This window comes from Sitodiplosis mosellana, unplaced genomic scaffold, assembly GCF_009176505.1.
Source record: "Sitodiplosis mosellana isolate CC-2019 unplaced genomic scaffold, AAFC_SMos_1.0 Smas_scaffold_2, whole genome shotgun sequence".
In the NCBI taxonomy this organism is placed as follows: domain Eukaryota; kingdom Metazoa; phylum Arthropoda; class Insecta; order Diptera; family Cecidomyiidae; genus Sitodiplosis; species Sitodiplosis mosellana.
The window spans coordinates 3,180,396-3,195,475 of NW_022595245.1; the positions used below are offsets into that span (position 1 = coordinate 3,180,396).

General features: G+C 35.4%; 3 protein-coding genes across 4 annotated transcripts; 1 reads left to right on the top strand and 2 right to left on the bottom strand.

Annotated features, from left to right (window-relative positions):
• Nucleotides 1–4,810: 4,810 nt before the first annotated feature.
• On the top strand, nt 4,811–6,403 carry LOC129564932 (SET and MYND domain-containing protein DDB_G0273589-like). Its single transcript, XM_055439183.1, has one exon. The coding sequence runs from the start codon at nt 4,811–4,813 to the stop codon at nt 6,401–6,403; it is 1,593 nt and encodes a 530-aa protein (XP_055295158.1).
• Nucleotides 6,404–6,583: 180 nt separating this feature from the next.
• Nucleotides 6,584–10,482, bottom strand: LOC129564855 (G-protein coupled receptor Mth2-like). 2 transcript variants are annotated; one of them, XM_055439043.1, is made up of 8 exons: nt 9,619–10,482; nt 8,922–9,549; nt 8,673–8,853; nt 8,330–8,579; nt 8,091–8,248; nt 7,696–7,879; nt 7,432–7,611; nt 6,584–7,370 (listed from the first exon to the last, which is right to left on the bottom strand). In XM_055439043.1, the coding sequence occupies exons 2-8, from the start codon at nt 9,408–9,410 to the stop codon at nt 7,289–7,291; spliced, it is 1,524 nt and encodes a 507-aa protein (XP_055295018.1). In that variant the 5' UTR covers nt 9,411–9,549; nt 9,619–10,482; the 3' UTR covers nt 6,584–7,288. The 2 variants fall into 2 exon arrangements, with proteins under 2 accessions (XP_055295018.1, XP_055295019.1); XM_055439044.1 differs by having other exon boundaries at nt 8,091–8,218; nt 9,619–10,480.
• Nucleotides 10,483–11,635: 1,153 nt separating this feature from the next.
• Nucleotides 11,636–14,377, bottom strand: LOC129564856 (G-protein coupled receptor Mth2-like). The gene is made up of 6 exons (XM_055439045.1): nt 13,513–14,377; nt 13,176–13,431; nt 12,735–12,853; nt 12,488–12,644; nt 12,202–12,387; nt 11,636–12,117 (listed from the first exon to the last, which is right to left on the bottom strand). The coding sequence occupies exons 1-6, from the start codon at nt 13,865–13,867 to the stop codon at nt 12,021–12,023; spliced, it is 1,170 nt and encodes a 389-aa protein (XP_055295020.1). The 5' UTR covers nt 13,868–14,377; the 3' UTR covers nt 11,636–12,020.
• Between the last annotated feature and the right edge of the window lie 703 nt (nt 14,378–15,080).

A 15,080-nucleotide genomic window follows, 5' to 3' on the forward strand; every position in this document is an offset into this window, starting at 1 on the left:
TTCGGCGATTGTTTAATAAGTCGTTTTTATGCTCACGGGTTCATATATACATTGATATACCTTTGCGTTAAATAACGCGTTCGCTGTCACTAAAGTATTAGCTAACGCGTGCTGACGCGTGCTCTCAACGCAAAGGTATACGTTTTAGTATTATATATACCGATACACATTTCCATACGCTTGCGGTAAACGATGAACCATCTCTGATTCTGATCAAATTTTGTGTATCTGCTATTTGCTGAGCATGTCTAATTTATTTGAATAGACTGATCAAATATATGATTAGCTGAAGCCGATTGAAGCTGTTTGTGCTTGAGCAAATTGTGATATTTATCAAGTGTTTTAGTCTGTATAAATGAAATGATTTCCTCATTTCGAAATATGCACGACTTCGCCATTTTATGACATTAAAAACAAGTGATGAACGAATTTTTTTACTTGCACTCTTTTTAATATTTAGACAGATAAAGTGTAAACAATGAAGAGAGAAAATACGTGATTTCATACATTCGTGCGACATTGTGAAGGGCACACGGCACATAACAACGAAACTTCCATATTAACCCTTAATTTTGAGCCAATTTCAACGCTAGACTTTGGGCTCGCTCATAAACTTTGTACAAATATTCATGTGATTCTCAGGAATACCAGCGACCGCATAAATGACTTATTACGACCCGTATTTACTTGAACTTACAAATAAACCATCAAATTTGAAGCTCTGAAACATGGTTCAAACAGAAGCATTATCAGTCGAATGATAATGGGTTAAATGAATAAAACCAAATGCGTCACTTCACACGTATGTACTTGCGTTACAAATTAGAATATAAAACACTTCGCTATTTTGAGGAAGCTATCATATTTGTTGAGCAACTCAATTCATCAACATTGGTGGAAGAGAAATTTTTGCGGTCGGCATGAAGTGTTTTTAGTACTGCGATAAAAGCCTATATAAAGAATGTTATTATATTTGACAATATTTGACTCGATGTCAATGACGATGTGGCAGCGCCACCTATAGAGATTCCTTATTAAAATAAGTGGAACTATTGAGCGCGTGCACTATATCGCACGTAAATTTTCAATATGGCAGCGCCCATAGAATTGAAAAGTTAACCAATTTCGTAGTCACAAATTATCGCTGTACGGTTTTTATAATCCAATATTTATTGCATTTTGCACTGTCGTAAGTTGATTGAAAATATTCTGTATAAATATATTAATTTCATATAAGCATCAAATGCTCTTTATACGCTTCAAATCATGGCCAATTATTAACTCAAATCACTCTGCAGCCAACATAGATCTGCCTAAACTGACGTAAAACTTCTCGTCAATTTATCCACCGGTATAAATTGAGTGATGCCTTTTCCTGTCCTAGAGTCTCCAATTAAAGTGTAAAACTAAACGGTTCACATAGCCTTTGTCCCTTTGGAAACGTTGACCAAAGGTTATTTTGGACCGTTTTCTATCTGACTACTTTTAAGCATTTACATCTTGGTTGTATGACTATGTTTTTGTTTTCATGTGCCTACTTTTGTAAATACTGCATAATTTATGAAAAGAGCCAGGTTTTTAACGAGGCGAGAACTGAAAGTTGTACTAAATCGGTGTAAATTATTATTATTATAAATTGATGTAACAGTCTTCTACTCTTTTCCGGCCAAACACTTATTTGAACCTAGTAGCGCAGAAGAGTTGATATATTATATTGTGGTGGGCAACAGAATGGCATTTGTGTCGGTATAATTGAATCACAAAAATTGAGAATTTTTTTTTTAATTTTCAGTCAAACTGGTGCGCACCGATCGAATTATAAAAGTATAATCATAAAATTCTTTTTTTCGTACAATCAATATCGTTAGGTTTTGATGACAGGATGGGCGATAGCGATCGATCCATGTGCAACTGTGTTCTGCTCTACTGGTACCATATGTGTACCTGTCAACGGTATAGGAAGATGCGTGCCAGCACCATGCACCTCCGATAAAGAATGTCCCGATGATCAAGCTTGCACTTTGGTGTTATCGCACAATGAGGAGAATAAAACCTGCACTGATCCATGTGTATTAATTGATTGCCCTGCTGGTACCGATTGCATGGTTATGCTCATCAAGTAAATTGCACACAAACGCCGATCAATCCATGTGCATATACAACTGTGCGCTGCGCATTTGGTACCGTATGTGTAGCTGTCGAAGGTGAAGCAAGATGTGTGCCAGGACCATGCACCTCCGATGAAGAATGTCCCGATAATCAAGCTTGCACTTCGGTGTTTTCGCACGATGAAGAGAATAAAACCTGCACTGATCTATGTGTATTAATTGATTGCCCTGCTGGTACCAATTGCATGGTTATCGATCATCAAGGAAATTGCAAAGAAACGCCACCATGCCAATCAGAGAAAGATTGTCCTGATAATCAAGATTGCTTCCAATTGAACGGAGAATCTCCTCAAGCTTGTAATGATCCATGTATAAAGGTGAAGTGTGATGATGATTCTATATGCATTGCTAGCGGCCATCAAGGAGTCTGCACTAAAATTTCATGCTCATCAGATGATGAGTGTGACGACGATGAGGCTTGCTTCGGTGCGACATGTGATGCACCTCCAGATTGCAATAATCCATGTATGTTAGCTAGATTTGCAAATTGCACACCATACAATCATCAAGCTAATTGCCCATAATAAACGTCCAACATTTGAAATGATATTCAATTTATTCAAACATTGTATAAAACAATTTAATGGATCCTTACTTTTAGCTTACATTTTGGCATCAAAGGGATCAGAATGTGTCACTTTAATTTTTGTACGTGTGGAATACATAGCTTTGTGGTTTGATTGGGTTTAAAGTCAAATAAAATAAAATGTTTTACCATGTAAAACGAACTTTTCCGCACATTTTCGGTGGAATGTAAAATATAGTTCACTTGGATGGAATGTTACAATTGTTAAGTGATGTTACCATAACCATGAAGGAACCGGATGGTATTTATGTTCATCTTCGTTCCAAGACCTTTCATATGATACCCATATTGACTATACTTATGTAGAATGGTATGAAGTCCATCATGGTCACCATGATGGACGGATATAGTGTCCATTTCCACGCCCATTTTAAAACCTTTCATATGACACCCATGTCAACTATTCATATAAAAATATAATAATATAAAAATATGCTGTTAAGTGGTGTTAACATAACCGTGATGGACCGGGATGGTGTTCATGTTCATCTTCGTTCAAAGACCTTTCATATGATACCCATATTGACTATACTATGTAAAAATGGTATGAAGTCCATCGTGGTCGACCATCGTGTTATAACACCATTTAACATCACTTACCATGGGAAAATCGTGTAAAAACAGTAAAAACAGTAAAAAAAAAAATTTGGTCGAAAAATCCAAGGGGGGACCCTTGGGTGAAATTCCATGATATACCAAAAGTACCAGATAGACTGGTCCAATTCGGTCCAACTTCTGATACATTCAAGATATTTATATAAGACACCACGTTGCAAAATTTAAACAAAATCGCTCAAGAGATTCGAAAGTTATCGTGTATACAAGGAATTTTCGTGGGTTTTTCGAAACTGTAAAAAGGACATCAAAATCGTCCATCGTGGTGGGAACACCATTTAACACGGCTAACATATAAAAAACAGCCAGCAATAGCCAGAAAATGCATTTTGAAGCGAAAAAAGTAATTAAAAACAGACCATCATGGTCGGCCACCGTGGTAAAACATCGTTTAACACGGTTTACCACGAAAAAATCGCGAGGAAGACTAAGAAATAACCAAAAAATGCATTTTTTTGTGATGAAAAAATAAATTTTTTCCCGAAAAAATCCAAGGGTGGACCCTTGGATGAAAATCTATGATGTAGCAAAAGTACCAGATGGACTGGCTCAATTTGGTCCAACTTCTGATACATCCAAGATATTTACGTAAGCTACCTCCTGGCCAAATTTAAGCAAAATCGCTCTACTATTTTGTAAGTTATCGTGTATACAACGAAAATTTAAAATTTTCACGACGATCGCTATACTTTCCTTCACACTTCGTGTGCGGAAAAGTAAAAAGAATGGAAGGAACTTGTTTTTATCTTATCCTTTTTGTTTGCCTTTTTGTTCATTTTCTCCAAAATAATTTGTATAAATTGACGATTTTTTTCAGTAAAATCGACTTCATTTCGACCGAAACCATTTTCATAACCAAAATTTCTATCAACTGAAGTTAATTTTGGTCTTGCTTAGAGAAATAACGCAATTTAAATCAAAACACATAGAGAAAAAAACTCTTTGCACAAAACGAGTAGATAAAAGAAAGCAAAAAAATGTGAGGAACGGAGATTTGATTAGATTTGGAACATATGAGCTATGCTCATGATCAGTCGTGTGTTGTTCACTCGTTTAACGCGAAAAGAATGATACTTAGGTGCAGAAGTTGGTCCCAATATTCAAAGGGGTTTAGTTTTGTATTTGAAATAAAACAAAATTTCATGTTGAAATTCCTGCATAAAAATAAATTGCTGCGAAAAATGAAAAAGATTGACGCCTTTCAAATGCGCGCCTTTCAATGTGGTCAAAACTAAAATCATTCGTGTTGAGTCTGCTATATCGGCGATAAAATTGTTTCTTGGAAATGGAAACGATATCAAATGACACAGCGCGTTCAACGTCTGATGTGAGTGTGACTGTGTGCGAAATATTCGTAACTGCGATCTGCATTCGCCATCATTCGACAGTAGTCTGTGGTGAGTGAATGTTTGAACAGCGTTTCTTTATCAAGTGAAAGAAAATGGCGTTGTGGTCGAGAGAAAATCGAAAGAATCTTGTCCAATACGTTGATTTGTTTGAAGACGTTCCGAGCGAATACGAAGACGAATTCAAAAAATGGGATCAGCGACTCAACAATGCGGATTGGAAGCACAAATTCTTGGATCTACAACATGAAGCCGTCAAAAATCAAACAGTCGCAAGTGATTTCGATAGCCAAGGAAATGTTCATTTCGAACGCACTGAATTTCACAAAGCCATGGAACTGTACAATCAAGCATTGTGCTTTGCTGAAATGGATTCACAAAAGGGCCTTTTGTACGCGAAACGCGCTCTGTGTTTTTTCAATTTGTACATGTACGCGGAATGCATCGCAGATACGAAATTGGCGTTGAATACGGAATTGCCATTCGAATGGAAGTCAAAGATGAACGAATACCAAGAAAAGGGCACGAAACTATTGTCGACCACTGAGTATCGCAAGCCAATCGCACCGAAATTGAGTTTCGACGCTGACACCACATTCCCGTGCATGGCAAATGTTGTGCAAATCAACAAAAATGGACTCGAAACGAACATCGTGGCAAAAAGTGACATTGGCATCGGTCAAACTGTGTTGCTCGAAAGGGCGTTCACATCGATTGCTGTTGGATATGATACTGCTGTATGTTTCACATGTTTCAAAATGTGCACAAATTTAATGCCATGTGCCGATTGCACCGACGTCATGTTTTGTAGCGAAGAATGTATGCGGCTCAGCGATGTGCATAAAATTTCATGTGGTAATAATTACAGTCGAATGCCGAGCTACATCAAGTTGGTTGTCCAGTCGATTTTGGAAGCACTCACCACATTTTCCAGCGACTATTTACAATTGATGGCATTTGTCAACGCCACTGTTTCGCGTAAAGTTACCGAAACGAATACCGACGCCAGAATTTTGAATTATGGCCAATTTTTTGGCTTGAAATCATCTTCGAAGCCGCTACCGATACAGCTCATTTACGAAGCATACACAACAGCCATGGCCATACCGGTGATTCAGAAAATGTTCATCACAGAAAAATCGAAACGTTTTTTGATGCATCTCGTTGGTCATCACGTACAAGTTTTACTGGCCAACTCATATGGTGGATTCGAGAAAGACCAGAATCAATTCATCTTTGCATCGATGACAAATGTGGCGTCGCTATTTCAACACTCATGTACACCGAATCTCATGCAACACACCATTGGAAATCAAACGATTTTGATCACAAATCAACCCGTGAAGCAAGGCGACCGTCTGTACATTGATTACATTCCACAAGAACACGAGGCGGAACAACGAATCGTGACGTTAATAAAAGACTTCGGTATTGTTTGCACGTGTGCAAAATGCAATCCTCCACATCCAATGATCGACTCGAACCTACAAAACGATTCATCGTTCGAGTTGATCTCGCAGTATACGAAATATATTCCTGCCGGAATACCAGCCACTTTGAAGCAAAAATGCGTCGAGTTCCTGCAACAACACGCAGAAAAGCCATGGTCCGAGGAAAAAGAACTCGTCATCAATGTCTACTCTCAATGCTTGCTGGCAGAACTTGATAATCAGATGATTTCAGTTTAAATTAGTCATAGCCAGTTAGTATTTTTTCAACTTTTTCAACTAAAATCATGTCATTTTAATTTTAAACGTCAGAACGTTAAAAACCCTCAACTGAATTTTATTATTCGAATACACAACAATATATCAACTCTACAGTTCATATAATTTAGCATAAGATTAGAAAAAGTGAAACTCATTAAATACATTCATTATTCTAACATTTCTTTTTAATTATAAATAAACGGAATAGTTCACATAAATCTCTGTGTATGTTGGTTTAAAAAGTCATTACTTCGAAACACTTTGCTTTTGCTTGAGCTAAATTTGGCTATTCATACTGCAGATGTTATGAGTTAACATCGAAAATTACAAAAAGGTAAGTCTGCTGACTTGGTTCGGGTTAGTACAAATCGATTTTCGAAAGATGAAGAAGTTCCAATTGCTCGAATTTCATTTCAATTGAGTCTCGTATAAAATTGCTTCTTTCAAAATGAGCTAATTTGCCCAACTTTTCGCTGTAATATGCACAATTTCCATCGCCCACAATTTTAATTAGGCCATAAACTATCGATTGAGTGATCTGGTCTAGTTTAAAAGGGAATAAAAATAATGATACCGTAAACAGTTTGTCTATTAATTCTTTATTATGGAATATGTTGGAACTTGGGATTCGGAACTCTGCTATTGGCACAATGCGTCGATATAATGGAATAGTCGATAAGGGTGATGCATAAATACAGTATATGAATTCAACTGTCATAAATAGTTGAACATTTCAATGTGCAAATACTAAGTATAAAATATATAATTTAATGTCTGATGAATACTTTATATGGATAAACAATTAATAAATAATGTCAATCACAATGGAAATCCTATCATCAATTTCCATCACACAAATGTTTGTCATTTCAATCTGGAATTCGATTCATTCCCTGAGTCAGCTTTGGAGCTCTGTTTCGGAGAGCTTCCGTTTGTACCTTCCCATCTAAAAATGAACAAAACTTTTCTATTGATTCACATTGAATGTAGTAATAGTTTGTGTGAACCTTTTTTTGATTAAACCAAATACTCGGGGCTTCAATATGAATAGTATAAATATCCAAACTCCCTGCAGCGACAGGATTATTTCAGTCCATTCGGAGAATTTGGTGTTTATCAAATATGAAATTCCCGATATGCTATACGTCATTCCCATCACTATAAATAATCGTAAATACATCCGAAAACTGCAATAAAGGAATGGTTTTTCAATTAAGACTGAAATTATATGGAATGTAGTGATAGTCGAATAGTTTCAATCATTTACTCACTTTCCTTTGGCCGTATTAAATTTGGTCTGATGTCGAGAGCTATCTTCTTGTGACGTTAATTTATACATTTCCTTCTTGACTTGGCAAATTTTCAGTGCCGTCAAAATGAAAAATATTATGTTGAGAGTGAATGTTGTACAAATGAATCCGGCCACTTCTAATTCGTCAACTTTGTCTGGATCAACTGATTGCAGAAAATTTTTGGAGGAAAGCAGTGTTTTTAAACACATGCAAAAACGTGAAATGAGAAAAAAAAGTGAAGCATTAAATAGAGTAAAGAAGATGGTAAAGAAAAAATTCCATAGCATGAAAATCATGAAGAATATAGAATGACCCATTCCAAATGAATAGATAAATGAAGCTAAATGAAAAGAATAAGTAACATAAAACCGTACCATTCACAGATTTCAAAATATCCGAAAATAATTGAAAAATATTCAGCAAAAATGGTGACAGACTCGCATAAAGCATGTACAAAATGAATCGCTTGGTTTCTGCAGATTTGTTGGTTTTGTTGACATTTCTGCAAATATGGAAATAAGTCAACATTTGTCTGTTAATTCCCAACTGGATTGCCCCATTGTTCCAAAATCAACAGGAAATCAAACAAAGCCGAATGGGCGTATATTCTCACCGAAACGTGCACCATGCATCGAATGCAGTAACGTTCAACCACTGAAAAGCGCTGAGGAATAAGTAAATAATGACTGGTTCCCACATCAAATCTATGGTTTTGTGATAGCTCAATATTTCGAAAATGAAGCAAAGTGCCTGCAAAATCAAGTAGCAAAGGAAACACTTTCCGTGCAAATTTCTATGCAAATCTGGTAAATAAATGTAGACTAAGAATGTCGCAATTAAAAATGGCACCGATAAAATCATGGCTGTAAGAAAGAGGGGTCATCGGTCAAGTTAAATAAGATATTGCAGAAAATGTTATGATGAAACATTCCCTTCGAATGTGTTGCAAAACTTACAAATATGTTCCAGATAATCGAGAAAAACTTTGGTCTCTGCATCACTGTTTGGCTGAATAATCTCGACCCAATTGATGCAAATGGAAACGTCCAGGTCATTTTCGTCAGTATCATCGTTCACACGTGTTTGACAGTATCCACGAATGGTTGTTGTTTTATTCTGGCGTAGTACTTTTCCTGCCTACAAATACAAACATTAGATAAAAATGATGTGATCTTTGGACGTAGTCATCATACAGTACGCTTTACATTTTTGATTTTAAATCTTATCTCTTCTTCGATATAAAATTGTTTGCATGTTTTATTTTTCACATTAATTGGTTGTTCGGCCAAAAATAGGTTGATAAATTTGTGCTTTTCGTCCATCACTTCGCCTTCCATTTGCGTTAATTCTTCATTACAATTATTATCCAAATTGATGGTAGTATCTTTGATGAGTTTATCCGAGCAGCAGAGTCGAAAACATGGCTTAATATTACAAAGACATCCACGAAAATGCGGCTTCGACGCCTTTTTCTCGCCATTGTCAATGATATAACTCAGTACAGCGTATTGATCATATTGAAAGTCAATGCCATCAAATAGGATGCTCCCGTTTGGCTGGTGAATTCCATCGGTGATATTGATTGAATCGAAGAAATAGCATGGCAATTTCGAACAATCGACCGATGTGAGACCAATTAGAATGATTAAACTTATGCTCATCACTTGAAGTGTCGGAGAAACACACCCATCCATATTGACAGGCTAGAAATAATGACTAGAGACTCAATTCAATGGTGTCATTTTTTTGTTTTTGCAAGCGAACATAGCAACGATGAATGATTAAATTGGTTGCGATGATGAATAATTATAGCGAATTTGTTTCACTAAATATCTGGTTGAACGATAAGAAATTTAGTCATTAGCTTGTTGAATAGAAACAAATTAGTTGAAATTGACATACTGTTCTGTTGATACAAGTCTCTGTGTGTTTCATATTGGAGAAGAGACTTCATCATGACGTTCAAATATTCACATAATCGCATCCATCTCTCGACTTTTCAACTCGAAATCATTCAACAAGTTCATTTTATCATCATTTTTTTTGAATACGAAGAAACACAAGCAAACGGCAATTTAGATTAACTGTATCAACAGCGATTCAATATGCTCAAATTTTTTTTTTCTGGCGAAAACAGAAGGCCGTTCATGTTTTCGTTCGCATATATGTATAGTTTCGCTTTGATATATAGGGCTTTCTCTCTTTGCGTTTATTTTTAATATTCACATCACATTTGGGAATCAGCTGTCATTTCGATTAAACTCACACCAAATAGCTCACACACTGTTTTACTGTTTGTTTTGGTCTTAATTTGACTTTTGAGCTATGAATTTTATCCAAAAAATAAATCTTATCTATTTTATCAACTCATTTTACTTAATCAACTCATTACGAAATCACCCATAGACTCTGAATGCTAAGCACATATATTTTTGATAAAATCGCAGAAATTAACACTTTGCCGTGGGACAACTCTATTTATTTCTGAATCGTCGTAGACTTCATTCATAACACGACACAATCTTTAATTCTGTTGCTATTTAAGAGCGTTCTTTCAAAACATAAAATAGGAATGTGCTTTGCAAGCAAATCGCTATCAAATAGAACCAAGTTACTTCATCCAAGCATCATTGATACGGACCGATTAAACACCACTATCCACTTTGCCAGCACATAAAAGACTGTTTGCATGCTGTTCAAAACTAATTTTGCGCGATCAGAAGCTACAAGAAGTTGCTCACGTCACACGCTCCGCGCAACATTATGAATGTATGCAACGTCGTAAAATTATTTCAGGCTCGTATTCAGCCAGTTTACGTTTGAAGCGCCAGCACAGAGATTACAGACCAAATGTGATTTAGTGAACTGACTGTAGAAGACACATCTTTACGATGTATGGGTGTGTGACATATACATTTGTTTTTGTTTTTTCAATATAATCGGCCAAGTTTATCATTGACTGCTCTGAAAATGCATGACATCTATCACCAGATGATAAACAACCGGGATTAATACATAAATAGAATTTTTTAGGAGGAACAGACAACAACAAAAAGAAGAGCGTAGTGTTGTTTATATTGATGTCTAATGGTTGCTCGTAACTGAAACATTTCTTTTGGGAAAGTAAATTCAAATGTTCTCTCTCTTGCTTTCTCTCCTCCGATATGCGCATGTGCTTTGGAAAATAGTCGACATAAACAATGCTCCTATATGTGCGGCAGTGAGATATTGTGTCAGTTATTCTTTTCTATTTTCTAACCATTCATCCAGTATATGTTTGTAATATGCGGCGTTTTGATTAGATTAGGACGTATTGATTCAGACACATTGGAGCCAGGCTACCTACGGAGAAAACCGAATCTCGCGAGAGAAAAATACGATACAAAAATAGATATTTTTACACTTTTTTGCAATCAAATTTCTCTGTGTGGATCAACAACCATGTAAGAAAAAAGAAGAAGCCATGCTTGCATGTACGCAGATCAGCTCATTCAAATTTTAAAATGGTTAGCAGTGAATCAAAGCCTTTGAAAGTGCGCTCAAAATAAGTGATATGCGTTGAGAGAACGAATCAGTTCAAAGTCATTCCAGATGGGACCGTTCGAAGTGATTTACGAGAGTAAAATCGAACACTGCATCGAGCATGTTATGGTATCGCCTGGACACTGTATTTCATCATATTGTAAAGAGTTGTTTTTGTGCAGACAAAATATGAGTAAAGAATGATATGAATGAAGTAAAATGAATGGAGTGAGGTTTTGCGCAAGTGACGAGTGAGAGTTTTTCAAATTAGCACATTCCAAGAGTGTTTCATTTGCGATTTTCTTTTATATTTACACCAGTTAATGCTTCCATTAATATGTTTAAAATGAATGTAAGAGCATCTAATTTACAAACGATGAAAACCACCAATGATTTATTGCCTTTCTACTGAATATTCTGCTGAGGTTTGATTTGCTTTATTTTCAGCAGCCGTTGAAAGACAAAACCAAATAATAATTAAGTATCACATTTTATGTAAAACATTTATTGGTTTGGTATTAGAACACAATATATCATTCAAAAATATGAAATGTTTAACATTCAGACGGATTTACAACATAGACCTTGAGTAGCTTTAGGAAATATTTAAACTTGCACATACAAACCGTATAAATTCCGATACAAAAAGTAAATAGTGTTAATAAAAACTGAGTAATAAAAGTTATAATGATAGTATTGATTCGAAAACTCCACTTTTCTCCCGGATTTGTATTCGATTCTGATTTCAGAGCAAGTGAAACTTTTCTCGTTTCACAGATTGTTTAGACATCAGAGCTTCCGGTTTTAGTACTGCTGCTCGCTGAAGTGACATTTCTGTGAGACATCACAGGACCCCGACTATTTGTTGTGCCTTTCCACCTAATTTTCAACAAGAAATCAATGAAATTATATTACAATCGTCTTTTATGCTTCAGTTTCATTCAATTCAACTGTGGTCATTACCTTGTTGAGATTCTGGCAATTGTGCTGCGTTTCAGAACAAGTAGAATGAATAACAAAACGGGTTCCAATGAGAGAAACATATCAAATCCATGTGAAAGTATATCATTTTTGAAGAGAAATTTCGAAAATACGGCGAAGCTTGGAATTACTCCCGTTATGATAAATATACGAAAATACATCACCAAGCTGCGAATGAAAGAGAAACAAGTGAATCAAAAGATTTGAATATCCTTTTTCTTTCTTTTTTGCTTCGATAAAATATATTTTAACCAAATATTGGATATACCGTCTTTTTTCAGCGATAAATCTATCCAGAAGCCTGGTATCCTCTCCACGAACCAATAGTTCTTGATTGGTATGAACAATATTCCAAATGATTAGAAGGAAAAAAATCACATTTATGATGGATAAGATTATGAAATACGCATAGAACATGTTGAGAGCTACATTATGAAATCCCCAAAAATGAAGAAAAAAACAAATTAAATTTCAAAAAAATCAACTATCAATATTGAAGTCAATGAGATTTTTACCATTATCAAAAGATTGTAATGAAAACGTGATTCCCAGCAATACAAATGGTGTAGAACACACATAAAACGCATACAAACACAACCGTCTACCTTCATGGAGTTTTCCGTTTTCATATAAACTAGTTTAGAAATTCGAATCAGTCATAAATCGTCAAAGAAACTTAAATTGTTTCGAAAACTTGAGCCCACTTTTCAGCAACAGACTAATCGAATTTTTATTATTTTCAAGTTCATCCCTTGCGAAAAATAACGAATACTAGTTGGCCGTCTTTTTTTGGATTCATATTTGAAATATGTTGATTGAATTTTTTTTACCTAGTTGAAACTCTAATCATAGCATATACAAAATATAATCCAAATGTCCCAACAAATAGTTTAAAAAATGTGCACAAAGGATGCACTTTCAGAGTCTTTTTTTCCATACAAAAGACTTGTTCTTACCGAAAAGGTTTTAAATTTTGCCAAGTGTCGAACGTAATTACATGTATCCATTGAATCATACAGGGAACTAAGAAAATGTTGAGAATATGAAAGAGTCCTTCACCAATCAACTCTTTGTCGAAAACTGTAATAACATTTTTGCACCCAAGGAAAATCAAATAGCAAATCAGGCATTTTCCGTGTATGTTACGAAGCTCTGGCAACCAGAAGTACACGCCAATTATGACAACTATAAACGGCATTGATGCAATCATATCTGCTTAGGAAAATTGGAAAAAAAAAATTATGTTCAACTTTCAGATTGTGATAATGTATTCTGTCTTTCGATTGAACTCACTGATATTTAGGATGGTTTTTAAAACACACTTAACCTTAAGTCCAAGTGTTAATTCAATGTCATCTTCATGTAAGTGACAAAATTTATTGCATTGATATTCCAAACAACAAACTTGTATAGCAGTTTTTCTTCCATTGACCAGGGCATAATCAACTCGAGCATATTGCCCTTTGGAGAATTGAACGTCATAAACAGTAATACCATCATTATTCCATTGTGTGACTCTACTAATATTCACTAATATGGAAAAATCGCATTCCGATTCATTGCCGTCTACATAAAATGACTCTCGTTGACCGCCAATAATGAGGCATATCAATAGTACACGCTGTGCATAAGTTATTCCAACATTCATGTTGACCGGTCGAACAAATTACCAAAGTATCACGAGAAAAAGAAATCACACAGCGAAAACTACCCCAACGTCATTCATTCATTTATCAATGATTATTTGGCGCAAAAAATACAAAACAAATAATAGTATGACATATTTTGAAGATACATATTTTCGACTGTTTTAAAGTAAATTAAAGTCTAATCCAAAACTGACGGATTTTTCTAAAATACTTTGAATAACTTTTCTTTTTCTGCATTTAAATTCCGAACCGTTTTTTTCAGCATGCACTTATTCGGTTTTATTTTTTAGTCTTTTGAATTTTCAATCTTCAAACGATTTTTTAAAAACGCATCACAAATATTCTCTTCTTAGCTCGCTGAATATGTATAATTATTATTCTTGATAAAAAGATAAGTCTTTGTATTGTAAACAAAACAAAATGATAAGATATAATCGACGGAATAAAACTTCTTTCTGGGCATCGCACAATCGAACACGACTTTTCACTTGGCCAGTCAAAATGAAACTGTTTGCTATTTCACACCCAACAGTGCCATGTAAGAGCAGCATTCTTATGTCAGCGACGATTTATAATTAATTCTTGATGCGCTATAAAAATACTATAAAAATTACTATGCCAATAGGGACACGGGACAGTGTAGAAATATTGTGGTAAGGCCACTTATGAAATGGAATATTCGGCTGCTCCAATTTCGGACATGAGCAACATTCATTCATATCAGCTAAAATGCAAGCTAGATTAATTTTTGCTACCATCACTATTATGTAAGGTTTGTTCAAGATGTGAATGTAATAAAAACAGTTTAGAACAGTTTAGATGAATAATTAGTCATCATTTTTATTTCATCCGCCAAACGTGCCTATAAAAATACGCTATCTCTTTTGTTCAAATGATTAGACGTGCCCAGGCGGAGAAAGGGGTTTTGTTACACAGAAATCGTAGACAACTGTAAACGATACAGATCCAAGCGTGCACGCGATTTCGCTGTAATCTTACACTCATCGCTATCACTTCAGTTCAGTCGGCAATCTAGTTAAGAGCACAAACTTGGGACATGGCATTGAATAATAACACCTACTAACAATATCTCTTTATGCACTAACGAGCAACGCCTTGAGGACCGAATTTTCTGCTGCGTTGATTCAAGTGTTTATTCAGCCGATTCACCTTCTTCAGGTTATTTCTCCGGCATATACATTGCCGCTTATT